The sequence below is a fragment of the Hirundo rustica genome, chromosome 3, assembly GCF_015227805.2.
Source record: "Hirundo rustica isolate bHirRus1 chromosome 3, bHirRus1.pri.v3, whole genome shotgun sequence".
Taxonomy (NCBI): Eukaryota; Metazoa; Chordata; class Aves; order Passeriformes; family Hirundinidae; genus Hirundo; species Hirundo rustica.
The window spans coordinates 85,568,102-85,587,668 of record NC_053452.1 but is presented as its reverse complement, the minus strand read 5'-3'; the positions used below and the strand labels follow the sequence as shown (position 1 = coordinate 85,587,668).

General features: G+C 45.9%; 2 protein-coding genes across 2 annotated transcripts; one reads left to right on the top strand and one right to left on the bottom strand.

Moving 5' to 3' along the window:
- Positions 1 to 569: 569 nt before the first annotated feature.
- Positions 570 to 6,190, bottom strand: CGAS (cyclic GMP-AMP synthase). The gene is made up of 5 exons (XM_040059491.1): positions 5,378 to 6,190; positions 4,147 to 4,369; positions 3,076 to 3,321; positions 1,695 to 1,797; positions 570 to 1,032 (listed from the first exon to the last, which is right to left on the bottom strand). Exons 1-5 carry the CDS (start codon positions 5,927 to 5,929, stop codon positions 690 to 692), a joined length of 1,467 nt encoding a protein of 488 aa, XP_039915425.1. The 5' UTR covers positions 5,930 to 6,190; the 3' UTR covers positions 570 to 689.
- A 244-nt stretch (positions 6,191 to 6,434) lies between these two features.
- On the top strand, positions 6,435 to 14,459 carry MTO1 (mitochondrial tRNA translation optimization 1). The gene is made up of 12 exons (XM_040058541.2): positions 6,435 to 6,549; positions 6,692 to 6,891; positions 7,284 to 7,401; positions 8,113 to 8,402; positions 10,336 to 10,448; positions 10,591 to 10,781; positions 11,015 to 11,145; positions 11,589 to 11,793; positions 11,875 to 12,046; positions 12,755 to 12,873; positions 13,349 to 13,506; positions 13,682 to 14,459. Exons 2-12 carry the CDS (start codon positions 6,697 to 6,699, stop codon positions 13,901 to 13,903), a joined length of 1,914 nt encoding a protein of 637 aa, XP_039914475.1. The 5' UTR covers positions 6,435 to 6,549; positions 6,692 to 6,696; the 3' UTR covers positions 13,904 to 14,459.
- Positions 14,460 to 19,567: the final 5,108 nt, after the last annotated feature.

Below are 19,567 nucleotides of genomic sequence, written 5' to 3'. Positions count from 1 at the left end.
CAAATAAATGTTCATTGGCACAAAGCCATCTACTCTGTTGCAGTATATTAGGTAATGATTGTTTCCCATCCAAAGCCCAAAGACTGATGTCTAAAGTAATTCTGAAGACTCAGAAAGGATATGTTACTTCAGGAATGTCATATTACTCAGATAAAATATTCTCTCTCTGCTAACTGTTGCTGATGATTGTCTTCTGCAAAAGATCTTCATCCACACAGGTGATCTGGAGAAGTTGTTCTGGTTAGTGTCGAAGTAACTTTTTTCTTTTGAAAGCAGGAGTTTGTTTGGATATTCTGCAGTGGATCTTAATTTTGAATGAAGTTGTCATTTTTCCCTTTATGCAGTCATTGATGCCTTTGTATTTGGAAACATGGAAATTACACATGGGAAATGAACTATTGCAAATTCTTATATATATTCTTAGTATATACCTTGAAGATATTTTGCAGATGACATCTACATTTGGATAGGCAAGGTAAATATTAGTTAAAACATTTATTTTAAGAGTTACGGCTAAGCAGTGTGACTGAAGTATGCATTTTTCTCTTTCTGTTCTTGGTTTTATTTTGGTTCGGGGTTTTTTTTGGTATTTGTAGTACCAGACTACTGAAGAGTAGTTTATGGTGCAGAATTTTTTGGTTTTAAATAGGCAAGTCAACATGAGTAGATACCTGTTGTGAACAGTGTTCTTAATAATTCTCGTGAAATACTGGGAATCCATTGTTCAATTCATGGCTTATTTTTCTTGAAAGGAAGTGATGTTTTGCCTTATCTTCTAGGCTGAACAAGTTGTATTGGGGAATAAAAAAGTGAGTCAGATGAGACTTTTGCAGACAATCCACAAAAAATCTCAGACATTGCTGAAAGCAGTGATCCAGGTCTCCCAAGTGCCAGTCTGAGTCATTTGGCCACGTGACGCACGAGTGGAGAAAAGCAGTTTTGACATGATACGAACAGAATTTTTCCAGTTCTTTAGGATATTTCATTTTAAGTTGCTCTAGAAGATACTTCATCAGCTTAAGACAACCTTTCCTGTAAAAAAAAAACAAACACATATATGTTAGGTACCTTCTCTATAGTTCTGAATATGTAGTTCAGACGTTTCAACACAACTATGCATTAATTCTCTTGTGGCTTCCTTGATTCAGTACAAGATGTAATTGGCAAACCAACTTCTTAGTTTACTTTTTAAGGAGGTTTTGTACCTCATGTGGGTTTGGTTCTTCCTTGTTGAAGAAATCTGGAAAACAGTTCTCATAGAAGTGAAAAATCATTTATTCATCTTGATTTCATTCAGCACTTTTCTCACCATCATTTTAGAATTTGCCTTGATATGGAGTGTAATGTTCTTCAGAAAGTGGAGTTGTCACTTTTTAAAGCTGTTTTTTCTAAATGGGACTGAATTTAGGAAAGATAATTAACAAATCACATATTTTTGCATTCTAAGGCAAGTCTGGAGTGTAAACCAGCAATGTGATTCTTTCTACCTTTCATCAGGTAAATGCAGGTCAGACATTCAGCAAAAACATATAGTGTTGTATTGCTGTAGAACAATTATGCCTAAAAGACTTAATCTTGCTCCCTATTATGAGTAAGTACTGTTGGATCAAATTCTTAAGTTCTAAACTGAAACAGTGTAAGTGCTGGCCCAGCTCACACAGGCTTAAAGTAAAATATTCCTGTGAAATACCGACCTGCAGCACTTTGGTCCATCGGATTCACAACATGTCTTTGAGTTGCCGTGGTTGTTTATCATGTGCTTTTCGATATGCGAGAAGGAGAGTCGCCAAGTGTTCCCTGAAGTCAAGCACAAGACTGTTAAATGGTTACACAGCACTAAGCATCAGCTTTTGTAGCTAGAAAAAAAACCAAAACAATTCTATAATTGACTCAAATACCAGCAGTTTTTTTGCACCCACTAAAAAAACCAAAAATCATAATTCAGTGAATGCAGTTCGTTCCTCTTTAACTCCCCAGCTGCTTCAAACACAATTAGAATGTAAGTAATACAGGACATAATTATTTGGATGCTTTAAATTCTTAAGGATGTTTAGATTTATTTTAAAATTAGGCTTAATTCTGAACATCCTCATATTTGCTGAATATGATTTAGAGAACTGCATTATTCATAGAAATCTACAATCTTTTTATTTCTGTACTCTTACTGTGTTTTCTGTTTTTTTGTTGGGGGTGTTTTTTTGTGTAAGTAATAGGTTTGTGAGCTTGTCTCAGTAAGATGAGTATTCTAAAGCACTTCTTTTTGTTCTGCTCATGCTTCTGAATATAACTGCTGATATAGCTCAATGCCCTGTTTTTAACACCAGCAATCACTTTTGTCTTCTTTTCATTAATTACAGTTTCCCTTGCCTGTTTGGCTCAGTTACTCTTTGCATTTAATTTGTGCAGGAAGAAATTGCCAAATAAATCAGTACTGCTGTACTGGGCTTTGATTACAGGGACATGCTAATTAAAAAGGTACCAGAATGCTTGAAATCTTTTTGCTGAAATCGTCAGTTACCATAATGTGTTGGCAAGTCATAATGTTTCTACAAACTAATGAAACCTCAATGTGACAGTGGTCTGGAGGGAAATATCTTGTAGTCATACCAGAGTTCAGTGAGAAGTAATGTATCTTGACAGAAAACAGTTTGCTTCCTGCAGAAATACCTGATTTGTGCATGCAATGCCATGTACGGGGATGTTCCCTGCATTTTTAGCAACTTTCTTCTAATTTCCTTACACGAGAGTGCAAGCTAGTGTTAGTACAGTGCTAGCACAAAGAAAGGCTTGTATCCATGTGTCTGGCTGGAGTGGATTGAATGTAATGCTCTTGTAATGGTTAATGTACAGCCTGGCAGAGCGGGTTTGTATTTACATTTCAGTACAGGACTAGCAGTACCATAAATCTGATGCTTTAAAGAGGGATTTCAGTTGTCTGAGCTGGATGTATCCAGGATGAGGTGTCTCGAAGGCAGAATACTGAACATGATCTGGATACCCTTTCTATAGCACTTGTAAGTGATCAAATTGTAGAGAAGCTATTTCATAACTTAGTATTGTCCATATTTGAGGTACCTCTTAGAACTTTTTCTCTTTTGTTTTGCTTGGCTACTAAATAAAGTGATCTAAATCTCAAATCCCTCCTGACTTTTGTTCCCAGCCACTGTTCAATTTTGAGGCCGCCCTGTGTGCTGACGGGCCAGCTCTGCTGAGCCTCCAAAGTCAAGATGATGTCCACTGATATTTCTGATGGAGGATTTTTGATCTGAAGAGTTATTGCAGGGCTTCCAGCCTTTTTCCTTGCCACAGTAACTTCCACACCTAGTAACAAAGAAAGTGATATTTCATGTTAGATAGATAGATTAGTTAGATGAAACCTTTTTAAAAATAATAAAAAAGTTACAGTTTTTACTAAAGAGCTCCTAAGTAATCAAAATAAATACCTGGGTTTGGTCACTGGTTCTTTATCCTGCAGGATGTTGAAAAATTGAGAAGGCCTGTTAAGGAGTTCTATGAACTTGGGAACACTGGTGTTTGCTTGATTTACTATCTTAAAAATTAAAAATATAGTAATGTTTTTCACTGAACTGCTTCCCTGTTGAAAACACACAGTGAAGAGATCTGACCTCAATGTTTCTGAAGGTTCTGGGAAAAAAATAACCCTAACTGGGATTACTTAAATATAATTATTTTATATATATAATATATATATATAAATAACTGGGATACCATTTCTGTACTGATCAATAAAAAATATTTAGGTACGGTATAAAAGAAAGCTCTCTGTTTTACTACCACTCCAGCAAAAGGCCGTTTATATATTCCAGATAGATGCAAGTTGTATAGGTCATGTAGGAAACACCAAGCATGCAACAGAACCCTTAGTGTTTATTATTTTCACACAGAATATATGCATGGTGGAGTTAATATTGTAATAATTGTTAATATTGTTACCTATGATCTATTTCTGATTCTTAACACGAAAGCCAGCTTGAGATACTGGGGACAAGGAGGGGTTACAGCTCCATTGGCACAAAGAGACAGAGGACTGGCAGGAAAATATATCTTCGTAACACTGGGGCACCCATGCACAGTGTAACTGGATTTTTAGTGCTTCCTGGTGAAGCTTATTTTCTCAGTACTAACCTTTAATATTTTTTACTTCTTGTTTAATAATTTCTCTTAACGCTTGAAGCATTTTAAAGGCTGATAATTTTCCATCTTCCTCTAAAAACTTTGCCCAGTCCTTTTCTTTTGGACTTCTTTTGAATGATACATAATAATAGGCTCCAGTATCATCAGACTCATCCAGCTGAATCCTTGCAACAGGCATTACAAGCATGATGTCAAACTCATTTGGTTCAGATATCTGCAAATATATGAATATAATAGTCAGTGTTCAGCTCAGTTGTTATTCTCCTGAGATTTTTATACCAGTTGTGGTTTTGTCTACTGTGGTGTCCTAATCACGTCTGATGTGAAATATAGCTTATTTCTGTGGTACTGCAAGATTACTGTGCATTGGGGTGGAAAACAGCAATTTACAGCTCACTTCCCAGCTCTCCAATTTATTAACTTTTTAAGAGTTTTAAGATTCTTGAGCTGTTCTGAGTAATTAATGCATAAATGTTGTATTCAATCATCTTTTTGCACATCAGAATCAACTGTGAGGAAAAAACCGGCATTGCTAGGTCTGAGGCTGGTTTTAGACAGTAAAAAAAATAAGTGTCCCTATGTTTGACTTTCTTTCAGTCTATTGGAACCAGGAAAAAAAGGCACTGGTTAGACACAGAAGGTGAAGGGGTTGGAATGGACCTTAGAAATCTATCTAGTGCTGGCCCACCCTGACTTGGGTGGGGTACCTTTCACTAGACCAGGTTGCTCAAGGTCTTATCCAACCTGGCCTTGAGCACATGCCAGGTTTGGAGCATCCACGAGCTGCTCAAGGCACCCTGTACCAATCTCCCACCACCCTCACAGTAAAAAAATTCTAATATCTACTCTAAATTTTGTTTCTTGCAATTTGTATCTGCAACAGCAGGTTTTAGAAAAAAATATAAGCTAAACCTCGGCCCAGGGCTTCTTGTGCAATGCTATACCTGACTGATCGTGTTAGACCGGGGTCACCTGCGTGCCGTGCAAGGGCGGGGCTTGCTGCAGCTTGAACGTTCAGGTAGCGTCTCTGACTGAATGCACCTAACACCATTCAGCAGGTTATTGATCATTTCACAAAGCATTGTGGTTACTTCACAGAGCCATCCTTAATTTCAGCTCGTCGGGAAGGGTCGGCTAGGAGCGGCTCTCGCGCGGCCGGCCCGTGCGAGCCGCCGGCCACCGCCGCCCGGCGGGACAGCGCTTCCTCCACCCCGGCACCCACCTTGACGCGCTCGTAGTAGCTGCCGGCGCTCTGCCGCTCGATGGAGCTGAAGCAGCTGTCCTTACCGCGGATAGCCTGGACCAGGCGCGAGACCACCCTGTTCACCAGCGCCGCCGCCTCGGACACGTCTTCGCGGGCCAGGCTGAGCCGCGACAGCACCTCCCGGAGCCGCAAGGCGTCCGCCGCCGGCGGTGGGCGACGGGCGGGGGCAGAGACCGCCCCGTCGGGCACCGCCGCGACGCTCCGCGGGGCCGCGGGGGCTCTGGCGGCCGGCGCCTTGCTCCGCGGGGCGGGGAGCGCCTCTGCGCCGTCCGCCGGCTCGCCCGCCGGCAGCTCCCGGGCGGCGGGGGCTCGCCGCGCCGAGCGGCCGCCCCGGGCGTGGGCTCCGTCCGTGCGTGGCGCCCGGAGGGTCGCGGCGCCGCTCGGGCTTTTACCCGCGGCGCGGCCCCGCTCGGGGCTTCGGGCTGCGCCCTTCTCCGCGCCCCGGCTCCGCGGAGCTGCGGGACGCGTCCCCCGCTTGGCCCGCGCCCCTCTGCCACTCGCGGCGTCCATGGCCGCTGTTCCCTTTCCGCACCCGCAAGACGACAGCGCGGCCCCACGAGCGGCGGGGTTCCCGCCTCTGGTTTCAGGCGAGTTCCTCTTCCAGGCAGCGCGCCTCCCCTAGGAAACGAAACACGGCGAGCGGGGCGGAGGCGAGACGCTGCCCGGCGCCGCCAACTTCAACCCGGGCACAAGACAGCTTCGGCAGCAACGACCAAGCCGCGGCCTCCCTCCAATCGGCGAGGAGCGTTTTCCCGCTCGCGGGCGGCTCCTCCCGCCCTCCCGCGGGGCGAGCACACGTCGGCACCGGCACCGCCCGGCTGTTCCAGCCGCGGGGAGGCGCACGGCCCGCCGCTCCCGCCGGCCCCGCCTCTCGCTCCGGGGCGGAGGAGACGCTGCCGGGAGCGCCGGCCCGGCCACCATGTTCCTGCGGAGCGGCTGCCGCCGCCTGCCGCTGCCGCCGGCGCCTCGCCCCGGGCACCGCCGGGCGGGCAGCGAGATCGGGGCGGCGGCAGCTCCGCGCTACGAGGTGGTGGTGATCGGCGGGGGCCATGCGGGCACGGAGGCGGCGGCGGCGGCCGCTCGCGGCGGGGCCTGCACGCTGCTGCTCACGCACAGGATCGGCACCATCGGTACCGCCGCGGGTGCCCGGGGTGGGCGGGGGAAGCTGCCGCGGGCGCCTCGGGCCTCCACGGGCGTGGGGAGCGGCGCTGGGCCGGGGAGGTCGCGGGAGCCTTCGGGAGGTGCTGAGGGTCTCCCTGTGTCGTTGCCCAGGGGAAATGTCCTGCAACCCGTCCTTCGGCGGCATCGGGAAGGGGCACCTCATGCGGGAGGTGGACGCCCTGGACGGGCTGTGCGGCCGCGTGTGCGACCGCTCCGGCGTTCACTACAAGGTGCTGAACCGCAGCAAGGGCCCGGCCGTGTGGGGTCTCCGCGCACAGATCGACCGCGGCCTCTACAAGGAGAACATGCAGGTGAGGGGGCCGTGCCGGGAGTCGGGATACACGGCTGAGGATTACGAAGGAAGGGGCTATGTGTTGCTTTTCATTATTTACCCATCAAACCTAGGTACCTTTACGTTTGGTACTTCGATGGCAGTGTAAGTTGTTGGAGCTCAGCATAGTTAAAAAAATTCTCTAGTGTTGTGGATACGGGTCAGGCTTCATGAGCAAATAGTTTATTTGAGCTAAAACTTTATATGGATGAAAACTTCTACCTGATAGATCAGGATAGTACCGTAACTGAGTGCTAAATGGCCTGGTAAGAATGGAAGTGGGTAATAGATGTTTCCAAAATCGGCAGGGTTTGGGATTGCCCTTGTGTCTCATAAGTTCCTAGATTTTTGCAGTAACTCCTTTCACGACAGAAAGAAATCCTTAACACACCACTGTTGACAGTTCGTGAGGCATCTGTGGAGGATCTTCTCTTGGCAGAGCCAGAACCAGGCCGTCCTGGGAAATGCCGAGTCACAGGAGTTGTCCTGGGTATGTGCTAGTAACTCACTAAGTGCCTTCAGTTACTCCACACTAAGAGCACCCTTTGGGGTAAACATTTCGGACTCACCGATGAGAAAGATGAATTACCCAATTCTAATTATATAATTAATTATTTTCATTCTATACAATTAGTGAAAAATATTAATTAGCCAATAGAACTGGTTTAGGCAAAGGGTGAACTAAACCAGGTTAATATGTGTAATACAAAGTAATACAAAATGTCAAAAATACCTGGATTGGTACTATACTGGGACATTAACGAAGTTAATTTTCTTCAGGCTAGTGATACTGAATTCCATGCTGTGTTTTGAGATTTTATTTGGTAAATGGTGTATGCTGCCCTCAATGTTACAGGACTGTGGGGTCCTATTAATAACAGGCTTGTACTTCATTACCCCTTGCTGTTCTAATAAACAAGCTTTCCAAAGTAAAGGCCTGGATATGTATTTTTCCCAGGAGTGGTTTTCTTTGTTTGGGGTAACTTGCTTAGGAATAATAAATATACAGAAATAACTACTTGCTGCTTACTGTAGTTATTACTATTGATGCTTTTATTATGAAATTGCTGGTATTATTTTATAATAGAAGGCAGATAAACCCCCAGTGAATACTGTCAGTCTAGTTTTAGACAGAAGCACCAGAATTCCGGGGCTTTGTTGATACTAGAACGTGTACATCTCTGAAAACTTGCTGTTTCAGGGGATGGGAGCACAGTACGTGCTGGGAGTGTTATCCTGACCACCGGTACGTTTCTGAGGGGCGTGATCCACATCGGGCTGGAGATGCACCCGGCGGGGCGGCTGGGGGACCAGCCAGCCATCGGGCTGGCTCACACGCTGGAGAAACTGGGATTTGCTGTGGGCAGGCTGAAGACTGGGACACCGCCCCGACTTGCCAAGGATACGATTGACTTCAGTGGTCTGGAGGAACGCGCGGCTGACAACCCTCCGGTGCCGTTCAGCTTCCTCAGCGAGGCCGTGTGGATCAAGGTCGGGTAGCACCCGTCCGATGGACTCATCAAATCCGTAGAGCCGGGTGGGGAGTGGTTCTGGGAACACTGTGCTCACAATCAGCCTGGGAGTTTGGTGGCTGGAGAAGGCAGCTGGGATTTATTTGCACTGGAGGTGTTACATTTTTGAGGACTCTCAATGTGAGGGAGAAGTTACTTGTGCAAATACCTTTTTACTCTCACTTCTCAACTTGAGAACTGAACTTTTTTTACTTCTGGAGTCAGAGTCGTGTGAAATGTGATAGTGGTACTAGTGTTATTCTTCATGTGCTGGTTACATGGCTGGTTTTACAAAATCTTCCAGTATTACACCTATAGTGTGGAGATTTACAGTGTCTGGCTTCTTATCTTAGCTCTGGAATAAGGTTAAAATGTTGAAATTAGAGATCATTTGTAGTATTGACTAGGAAAGGATGGATTTATCCACAGAGCTGAGAGGTGGCAGGTTAACAGTAGCTTAGAAACAGAAGAAGTTTCTGAAGAAAATCTTGGAAAATTGGCTGTTTTTACATAAGGTAATTAAACAGCACAGAGTTAAGTATTAGGAGTTTAATTTGCCCCAGAGGATATAGGAATTGCAATAACCTTTTTTAATCGGGATGAAGCAAAAGTAGTATCACTTGAAGTCCTTGGTATGTGGAGAGGTTTTGTTTCAAAACAAAAGAGTTTTAAATCTAACGGCAAAAAGCTGTTAGACAAACAGTCCTAATAACAATTTTGTGTCAAAATTGAGAACATACTGGAAATTCATTCACTGTGAACATGTTCGAAGAAACAACAATTTTCAGACATTTATATATGCTATAACATCCAGAGTTTTTTATGGACACTCCCAGAGTCTACCCAATTTATTGCATCACGGTATAGGTGTTCTGTTTCTTTTATTACTGTCAGAACATCTCACCTGTCTTTGTTTAATGGATAACCCAGGTTTTATCCAGCCAACAGTGCTTTATTAGATTTGCTGTCCTGGTTAGACAGTTACTATTGATGAAGTTTTCTGGGTGTACAGGCCTATTAAGTAGCTCCCTTACTGCACCTGCAATGTATTAATCAAATTTTCTGGGGTGTATAGGCTTTTGACTCCTTAACTTTCTCAAGATAGCTTTCTTGCTCTGTGGCATCTAATTCATCTCAAGTTATGTGACAACCATTAAACAATTCTTTATTACATTTTGATCCTCAGCTGCTGATTAAGTTCTCTAAGAGGTATGGGTCCATGGAGTTCCTTTCTGCAGGTGCAGTGAGATGATTTCTCAGGGTTTTGTACTGACACTCAGCCAACAGATCTAAATCAAAACCATGTAAAATCACAAGAGTCTTGGCTAACTAATATATAACTCACTGGCAGTTTTAAAGAGTTACAGTGCTACATTATCACTGTTTTGAATGTGAGTCTGTTGAATCTTTTTCAGAAAAATCAGTGGAATACTTCACTTCAAATGATGAGGTTTCTTCCCAAACTTTGAATTTTTAATGTTAATTGCAGAATTTTGAGGTTTGTTATTTTTCCTCTCCGAGGGAATTTTTTCTTTCCTTCACCAAACCCATTAACTGGCTGTTAGCTGTAGGGTCAGCACTTATTCTTCTAACTCCAGAGCTTTTTTTTCCCTCTGATCAGTTTGAATGCTGTGATGTAACATGTTGATTTAATGGCAGTATCCATCCTGTAATTAGGAATACGGCATGTAGGATAGAACTTCTAGACTCCCAAGTTCCATCCTGTTCTCGGTCTGGTTTTGGGCATGTTGCTCAAGCTCTCGGATCACTCATGTTCAGTCTGACAGCACTGCTGACCGCTCCCAGAGAGAGAGCCAGCTGTCATGGGAAAGGTCTTGGAGATCTCCGAGTTACTTATTAAGGATACAGTGTTGTGACCAGATTAACTTAGGCCGAGCTTTGGCCTCTTCCAGCCGGAAGATCAGCTGCCCTGCTACCTGACTCACACGAACCTGAAGGCCCAGCAAATTATCCGCGATAACCTCCACCTGAACAACCACGTCAGGGAGACAACCAGGGGCCCACGGTGAGTGTGTGGCATCAGCCTGTGGCAAGGTTATCAAGGGGTTAAGCTGGCAGTCTGTTTGGAGCTGTGGGTCTCCTGCTTCGCTTCTGGAAAGTAACTTTTTCTCCATGTCAGGTGCTGCTCATGCTGTTTACTGTTGCAGATACTGTCCCTCTCTTGAATCAAAAGTTCTGCGCTTCCCAGACCGAGAACATCAGGTGTGGCTGGAGCCCGAAGGCTTGGAGTCCAATGTCATTTATCCCCAAGGCATGTCCATGACGCTGCCGCCTGAGCTCCAGGAGCAGGTGATCAAATCCGTCCCAGGCCTGGAAAAAGCCAAGATGTTACAGCCAGGTGAGGGGGCTAAATAGTTTTGAATCTATTGGTCATATTTATTTACTAGTTAATGAAAAGCAGGTTTTGTTTAGAGTGCAGCAAAACAAAGGAAATATGAAGCAAAACTGATTCCTGGATGCAGTGATTTTTCCTTTGCTTGTTCAGAAATCATAAATAGAATTGATAAGCCATTCTGCTCACTGATTGCCTTGACAGTTCCTGTGTAACATCGGTCTTGTTGTGTGTCACAGGCTATGGGGTGCAGTATGACTTTTTAGACCCCCGACAACTGACTGCTTCTCTCGAGTCACGTCTTGTTCAGCACCTCTTCTTTGCAGGCCAGATAAATGGCACGACAGGCTATGAAGAAGCTGCAGCTCAGGTGGGCGAATCTGACTATTGTTGATTCAGCACTCAGAAAGGGCTATTACCTTGTCCTTTGTGATAGTCTTGCTAGGCCTATTTTGTGCTCATGAGATATTCTTACTATTGTTGCCCACCCTGATAACAGACTTGCCTAAGATATTTTTACTTGTATCTGTGCAAGGATCTGCAGTTGCTATCACTAAGGTTGCAGTAACAATAGTACTCAAAGTCCTGTCAAGTATTTCAGCGTGGAGGCTGTGAAGTGGGGATAGTGAAAACATTGGAATTGTCTCCAGACACATCAGCAGGGGCCAAGAAGCCCTTCAGACACTCATAATGTCACAAGAAGGAAACAGCGTGGACTAGTGGCACAGACCGTTGTATTTTCCTGGTACGGTTTGACGTGCGAGCCTTTGGGGGCAGACGTGCTGATGGTTTTGGTTTGTTTTGCCCGTGCAGGGTGTGATTGCGGGGATCAATGCGTGTCTGCGGGCTCACGGCAAGCCCCCGTTCACCGTCAGCCGCACCGAGGGCTACGTGGGAGTGCTGATCGATGACCTCACCACGCTGGGCACCAGCGAGCCCTACCGCATGTTCACCAGCCGCGTGGAGTTCCGCATGTCCCTGCGGCCGGACAACGCGGACGCCAGGCTCACTCGCAGAGGTGTTCTGCTGTGGCAGCTCTTGCACTGACCAGCTCTGCCTGCCTGTAGACCCTTGTCTCACACGCCATCTGTCTCCGTAGGGTTTGAAGAAGCTGGGTGCGTGTCGCAGCAGCGGTATGAGCAAGCGGTTAAGATGAGAGCCGCGTTAGAGGACGGGATCGGAACGCTAAAATCACTTCAGTTCAGCATATCCAAATGGTCACGGTTACTACCAGGAGTTTCCATAAGTAGCAATCGCAGGTCACCTGTCAGGTAAGGGTTACACCTGGAGCTTTCTGCTTTGACCTATGCTTGCTTAAGCACATCTGGCTAGTTGTTTCACAGCATTTGTCCATTCTTCCTGAAGCTGTCAGTACTGCAAGATTCCAATTTTACCATTTTCAGAGGACACAAATCTGATTTTTCCCTATAGAATAAGCATGGCATTGGTGTTTCTACTAGTCCACATTTCCTGGTGCTGACATTCTCTCAAAGCAAGGGAATGCTCCGCTGGCCCAGACAGCTCTTGCTGTCCTTACACAGTCACCAGCTGGGGATGGTTTTGCAGTGGGTTGCAGCTTTGCTAAAGGCTTGGTAAAAGGAGCAGTTGATTTCAGGCTGCTGTCAGGTGGTAGCTGTTCTTGTACACAAAAACTTACTCCCCTTACTCATACTTTATCTAATCTTTTCTTTTCTCTTGTTTTAAATCAGTGACTAAGACCTGGCTGACAGAGTCTGTCTGAAAGGTTTCTCTTGGTGCCCTTGCCTTGTACTTTCTGTCTTGCTGTAAATTATGTGATGAGTCTCTCTTCAAGAGTTTAGCAGCTCTTCTGTGTACTGAGAGGAGATAGCAGGGAATTCAGCTTGGCCCTGCAGTTGTTCTGGATTAAGCTAAGAACTTTATAACTCTGAGCTTGGAACAGCCATAAATCTGCTTTACAAGCGTGACTCCTTGTAAATGTTTTCTCTTGCTTTCCACAGTGCCTTTGACATCCTTCAATATCAAGGTGTCAACATGGACATATTGGCAAAGGCTATCCCAGAGCCCCTGGGCAAGCTTGCTCAATGGAGAGAGCTGGCAGAGAGATTGAAAATAGAAGGTAGAGTACAAGGATTAGGCTCTCTTGTGGTGATCTCTATACGTTTGTTCAGTAAGGGGAGAGCAGTTTTCCTAGTGTGTTTCGTGTTGCTGCTTAGAGAAATTAGGCACTGATCAGGGTGTGAGCTTCCTACTATAAGCCACAGCCCATTTATGCACTGGTGATTCACTCTGTGGGTAAGATCACTCTTTGTGTTTTTTCCCTCCTTACTGCCCCATCAAATACACCATCCTTTGTTGTGATGAGAAGATATAAACAACCCATATATCTAAATTCCTGTAACAAATCAAAAAGTATGACTTCCTCCAAAGCAGTGATGTGAATTAGGCTCTATAATCTATGAGGCTGGAAATTTCCTCAGGAGCTTTTGACCACCTCAGTGGAATTTATTGTGCTTCTGAGACTTCTTGCAAGTGACTTGTTTCACATGAGTAACTATCTGTATCTGCCTTTCTTGTTCCCCTGATCACCACAGCTGCTTACGAGTGGTGTGTAGTCAATCAGCAGCAGGAAATGGAAGAAGTACGTCATGATGAGGCGCTCCAGCTGCCAGACGACCTGGATTACTTTGCCATTGACGCCTCACTCTCTGCAGAGGTGCGGGAGAAGCTGGACTCAAACCGCCCGCAGACGGTGAGAAATTCAGCCACAGCAGGGCTGTGCAGCAGTGAAATCCCTTCTGTCTTCTCGAGGGGCATGGGGGTGAGAGAATCAGGGAAAGGAACGCCCACAGGTTTTGATCTCATTTCTCACTAGTTCCAGTGTGTAGGTTTGGTGGTGGTTAACTTGTTCCTGTCTCCATGTGCAGATTGGTGCAGTCAGCCGTATCCCTGGAATCACACCAGCTGCTATTGTTAACCTGCTGAGATTTGTGAAAACCGATCACCGGAAGACAGAGAAGCTAAAAGCTGTGCCTCAGTCTGGGGAGGGCTTCCCAGGGAAAACGTACTCAGGCAAAGCAACTTCACAAAGACAGATTTCAGCAGAGTTTTCTGAAGAGGAGACAAAGTTTGTTAAAACACCTTTGTAGAGAATGGCACTGATCCTGCCAGACTTCGTGGCAAGGTTCCCTGTGCTCCTGAGCCTCTTCCCAGATAACACCCATGCTGGCTGGATCCAAAGCAGTTGTAGTTGGGTTCTGTGGCAGTGACAGCAAAGATGATGAATGCACAAAGTAAATCTCAGAAACCTAAATACAGCCTGTGATTTTGCTGATGCAAATGGAGAGACAGGAGAACTGCTTTTTAAATTCCACTCATTTGGAAGACCAGATGGTCAAAATCTGCATCTTATAAAGGACAGTGTTTAGTTTTTTGAAATGAGTAAGAAATGTTACCATGCAAAGCCCATGGCAGCACAAGAGGATTGGAGCTGAAAAGTGTGTTCTGTTGAGTTCAAGGCTTGTGTTCAGAGCTGTGCAGTGACTACGCACAGGCTGGTGTCTCGGTGTGGTGTCAGTCAGTAGAAGACTCTTGGAAATGTGTGCCACACGAAATTTAAATTTACGTAGGAGACTGAATGTAAATGCCACATCCTGCACATCCTCTTTTTAAATAAATAAAGCTTATCTTGGAACTTGCTGAAAACTTGGTTATCACTTAGCTTTCAGCAGGGCCTCACGAGTTCACTGGATCACACTTCCCATGCATAAGGTGAGCTGAGGTTGACTACAGAGCTGGGGCAGGCAGCTGCACAAGGCTGGGTGCTGAGGACGGTGGGAGACATGGATCCTGTCCCATCAACCTCAGCCTGGGCACTGTGAAGCTCTGTCTGATAGGCTCTGGGCTGGGGGAGTGGGATTCTCATCAGCCTGGTCCTGGAACTGACAGGAATAGGACTTGGATTTGAGCAAGATCCAAATCAGTTGGATCAACTGGGCAGTTGATTACTCAGCAGCGAGACTCATGGAACTCAAGCTGTTGCTGTGCACCTACCAAATCCTTGCTTGACTTAGGCAGCAGCTTCTGGTACTGGTATCATTTCTGAATGTCCTCTGGCTTCAGAGCACATTTTGATACAGTAAAATCAGAGAATCTTACAGGTTGGGAAAGACCCTTAAGGTCATTGAGTCCAACTATGACCCAAATATCTTATCTGTCATGTTGAAACTATGATTCTGGAAATTTCTCTGGCATATTTGCTCTAAGTGAGGGTTGCTCTCCTGTCCAGGAAAAGGAGTCAGAGCAAATCCCTTTTGTTGACGGAGACCCTGTCATGCAGCAGGGAGTATGCGCAGAGTTTGCAGTTTGGGGCATTATCCGACCTGCCTGGAAGCTCTTCCCTGTCAGCATCCACTGGCTTGTGCAGAAGAGCTTTAGGCACGTGATCTGTAGGTCAGTTCATGTCAGAATGGCTTGGAAAAGTGAACATCTGTCTGCTCCTTTATATCTGTGGCCTGTTTTCCTTCCATCCTTGTTGGCTCAAAGATTTGCTTCAACCCTGCAAGCCTTAAGTTCAGCATCAGAAAGGCAGCTAGGCTTTCTGTGGTGTAACTTGGGTTCCAGGTATGGTGCTCATGGAATTCCAGGTATGTGAATCCAAAGGAACCCTAAATCTTCACTTTTAATTCAACTGTGCAGTCTCAAAACTGCATTTTCTGGTTCTCAGTACTCATTTGAGAGGACTATTTATCTTTCAATAATGTGTGTCTTTAAAGGCAAGTACCTCGCACCTTGCTACAAAAGGAAACTCCTCAGCTTTGTGCCTTAAATTTCTCTGTGCTTCTGGTCTCACACACGCAGCATAAATGAAAAGGTGATTCCACTGAGCTGGCTGCACCAGTGTCAAAGGAAGAGCGGAAGGAGGGGAGTTTTCTTACCTTCAACAATTTCATAATGCACAGCTGTGGTGCAAGGAGGGGGAAGAAGTTCAGGGGAAATTGAAGTCATAAGTGCATTGCTTCCCAGCTGATCTGTAACAACTGCTCTTTCTGTTTCAGTGTCAAGTGGGTCTTTGGCCACTGGTGAGTTCCCTTGTTAAGACAGGGTATCCTCTGTTCACATATGTAGGTTAATGATGTCCATATTTGCTGAAATGGAAAACCTGGCATGTGCACAATTTTGAGGACTGGTTGTCCCTTAGGTATTGGTTTCATGTGTACAGAGCTTGCCACAATATTTTGCGCTTGCTGAACAGTTCTTTTTTGAGAAAACTTTTAACATTAAAAAAAAATTGCTACAAGTAATTCATTTTGGTAAGAGAACCAAGCACAGACAGGCTAAATAATTTGCTTAAGTAGCATGAGCACATAGGAGGGACACCTTGTGCCATCTGGTTTCTAACCACTGGGGACTTGTTACAAGGCCCAAGGTTTGGTTTTTATGTGAAGACAAAGTGAGCTTAGACCCTCCAGGTCCTGTGGCCTCGCTAAGACCAACAGGATGGGAAGGGCAGAACTGGAGGAATCTGCTCTTAACGTGGGTGTCTGCTTGCTTTTCCTTGTCTGTGCTTTGAATGAATGAATGAATGAATGGCGCTTTGTTGTCCTGTAATGCTTGCTGTCACCATGCAAGCAGGGAGGGAGGATGTGTGGTGAGGTTGACCTAACTTGTTGCACTACCAACTGTTCTTGTGTTCCCTGCTTCAATGTGTGTCTCTTTTCCTTCTGCAGAACATAGGCCTGGTGATCAGCACTTTTTCCTCAGATATCTACCACTCTGTCTTATCCCAGATTTTTACTTCTTTTCCTTCCCTACTCTGCTTTTCATTTCATATGGTACTTGAAACTGAGCAGTTTCTTCTTCTTGTCTTTATTTCTGCCTGGGAGATGAAAGCAAGAGAAAAATAGACATTTTATGCTAGGAGACACTGAAAGCTGCAAGCTTTGATGGTCTCAGTGCTGCTGGGATGTTTGCAGTGGTGCAGCCTTGGTGGCTGGTTGTCTTAGTCCCCCACTTGGCTGGCCCATGGCAGGCCCAGTGTGCCTCCGAGTTGTGCATTGCCCTTGTGCATTGTTAACTAACAGTCAGTCATGCAGTGGTTTTAGATGCTCAGGCGTTACCAGCTTTGATGACCATACATCCCAGGTTGTGTTCCTCATGCAGTGACAGGTACCTCAGGATGTTATGTAGTGGATGCAGGGAGGAATCTACTGTCCCCTCAGAGGTGCTGTTTCCACTGAGGAGATGTTCTCGGTTCTTCCCGTGAAACCATGGCCGATGCTGCTTAGAGTGCTTCCAGGGTGTTGTTTCCAGCTTTTGCTTGGGCTTCATGGCTTCTCATACTGAGAGATAAAAGGTGTCATTCCCCACCTTTGATTAAAATTAGTGGTGTCCAGGCATTTAGATGGGGGATGGGAGACTTGCTCGGCAATTGCTATTACACAAAGGGGGGAGAAAAAAGGATTGATTTTGATCTGTAATTTTACTGACAATGATGCTTTGGGGAAACAAATTGTGCTTTTGTCTCCTTTCTAAACTGCTGTGCAGGTTTAACAAATGTAGCTTCAAATGTAGCTCTGGGGGAGTAGACTGATGTGGATCCCCACCAGAGGATCTCTGCCTCCGTATTCAGCATTGTGTGGTGGCCATGCCTGGTGCCTGGGCCTTGGCCTCTGTGCCAAGGAATGCAGTACTGGCAAACCTCCTATCCTGAAAGCTGGAGGCTGCACCTTCTTCACCTCTTTGCAGACATAAGACTGGCTGTTTTGATGGCCTGTGATGTCTCCTAGAGGTGCTCAGCTCTGAACAGGCACATCCAGGGTCTCAGTTTCCCTGTGGCCCTGCAGGGTGGGTGCCTCCCTGCTGCCGCAGGCACGGCTCAGCAGAGCCGCGCGTGTGGGCTGCAAAGGGCTCCGGGGAGCAGCGCGGCCCGAAAGCCCGGGCTGTGATAGAGACAGGGGTGAAGGGGATGAGTGAAGGGGGAAGGTGTTCCTGTGCAGCATCAGCTGCAGCTCCCAGCACAAGCCTCGGGAGGGACGTTTTCAGGCACCGCTGGGGACTGATAAACACACGCCGTTCGTGTTCCGAGTGACTTGGTGCTGCATGTGGTCAACTGAAGAAGAGCGGGCACGGAGCCAGGTGGGAAATGAGCTCACTCTGCCTTACAGGGCAGCAAGAAGAGAGGGGAGGTGACAACAGCCTTGTGACCAGTTTCTTCCCTTGCAATCTGCCGTGGTTTAACTTGAAAAAATGCCGTGCATGGCCAGGTGGTGGCCTGTGTCACACGTGTGCAGGATTTTTGGAGTCACATCACAAGTGGAACTGCTGTGCTTGGTAGTGCTGAGCTGGCACTTCAGCGAGGTTTTGTCCTTGTCCCACTGCATCTCGGGAGACTTTGGCCAGGTGGCAGGCGACAGGGCTGGTGACATTGCCCCAGAGCTGGCTGGTGGACAGTGGCGGGGGCCAGGCGAGAGCTGGCAGCGGCTGCTGAGGAGCAGCGGTCACATGCCACGGGCGCTGATCTCACTTCTCGGCCGTGCCACGTGTGTAGCAGTCTGGGGAACGCTGCCCGGGAACGAGTCGCAGCAATTTCCCTCACAAGGAAGTGACTGCAGTAGAGCACAGCCCCCATTCAGGGCGGTTTTCCGTCTCCCACTCCCGGGCCACGTAAATACACCGTCTTCTTCTCCAAAGAATTAGGGTACTGTAATCCATAAAAGTGCTTTAGCAGCAGGCTAGGTGATATTAGTTACTGTTACTAGTAGTGACAGTCAAGCAAACTTACAATTAAATTCATCTATTCCCTCCTTTTTTTCCCGCCGGAAAAGACTATTAAAGGACTTGTTTTACATAGAGACAACTCAACACCTACAATCCTACATCTCTTTCTCCAAAATACTCATGTCCTATTAGCAGAACCACAGCCTAGCTTATAAACTAAATATTCACTTATAAACTAAATATTAATGAAACATTAATTAAATATTTAAGAATAAGAAGTATATATAACAAATACTATAAAAGAAATAATATGTATAAGTAGTAACTAACTATCAATAACTAAATATTAATCATCTGGGGGCATTTCACTTTGTTTACTAAGGAACCAGCCCAGAATCCAGCTTCAAAATAGGAACCACAGATTTTAAGGGGTTTGGCAACTGCAATTATTAAAACAAACAAACAAACAAACAAACAAAACCCCGAAAAAAAAAAAACAGTAGGCACCTTATTAATTTATACAGATGTATATATATGTTATATATCATATATAGATGCACGTGTGTGTGTGTGTGTGTATATATATACACACACCCACACCCACACCCACACACATATATGAAATGACAAAAAAAAGGGCATTTTGCTTAAGATGTGTCCAGGTAGCACACGGGTGGAGACTGAAACTGCCTTTTAAATTTCAGCCCTACCTGCAATCAGCCCCCTCCAGGAGGGGACCTTTGTCTTGCCTTTCCAGCTCTGTGCAGGTTTGGAGTCAGCAGCTTCACCAGCTGTGCTGAGCTGTGCAGAATAGGCACCTGGGGTGGGGAAACGCTGTGGCTCTCCCCTTTGTATTAAATAATCCAGATTTTACTGGGCTGAAAGGGAAAATGTTCCTGTGACTGCTGCTGGCAGAGCAGGCAGGGCCCTGAGTTAGAGGTGAGCTGGCTCTGCTTATTTCCAGTGATTGTGTAATGCAAAAAGATTAGCATCTGAACCCATGGACTAGTGTTTGTGCTAGGCATGAGCTAGCAGATGCCCTTGCAGGAGGATGCCCAGGGTTCTGGATTGCTTTGCTGAGAAGAGCCAGGAGA

Coding starts and splice junctions, on each gene's coding strand:
- MTO1 (XM_040058541.2), top strand. CDS start 6,697: ATGTCCTGCAACCCGTCCTTCGGCGGCATCGGGAAGGGGCACCTCATG. Junction 7,402..8,112: donor AGTCACAGGAGTTGTCCTGG/GTATGTGCTAGT, acceptor TTGCTGTTTCAG/GGGATGGGAGCACAGTACGT. Junction 10,449..10,590: donor GAGACAACCAGGGGCCCACG/GTGAGTGTGTGG, acceptor TTACTGTTGCAG/ATACTGTCCCTCTCTTGAAT.
- CGAS (XM_040059491.1), bottom strand. CDS start 5,929: ATGGACGCCGCGAGTGGCAGAGGGGCGCGGGCCAAGCGGGGGACGCGT. Junction 4,370..5,377: donor GCTACTACGAGCGCGTCAAG/GTGGGTGCCGGG, acceptor ATATATTTGCAG/ATATCTGAACCAAATGAGTT. Junction 1,033..1,694: donor GATGGACCAAAGTGCTGCAG/GTCGGTATTTCA, acceptor TTTTTTTTACAG/GAAAGGTTGTCTTAAGCTGA.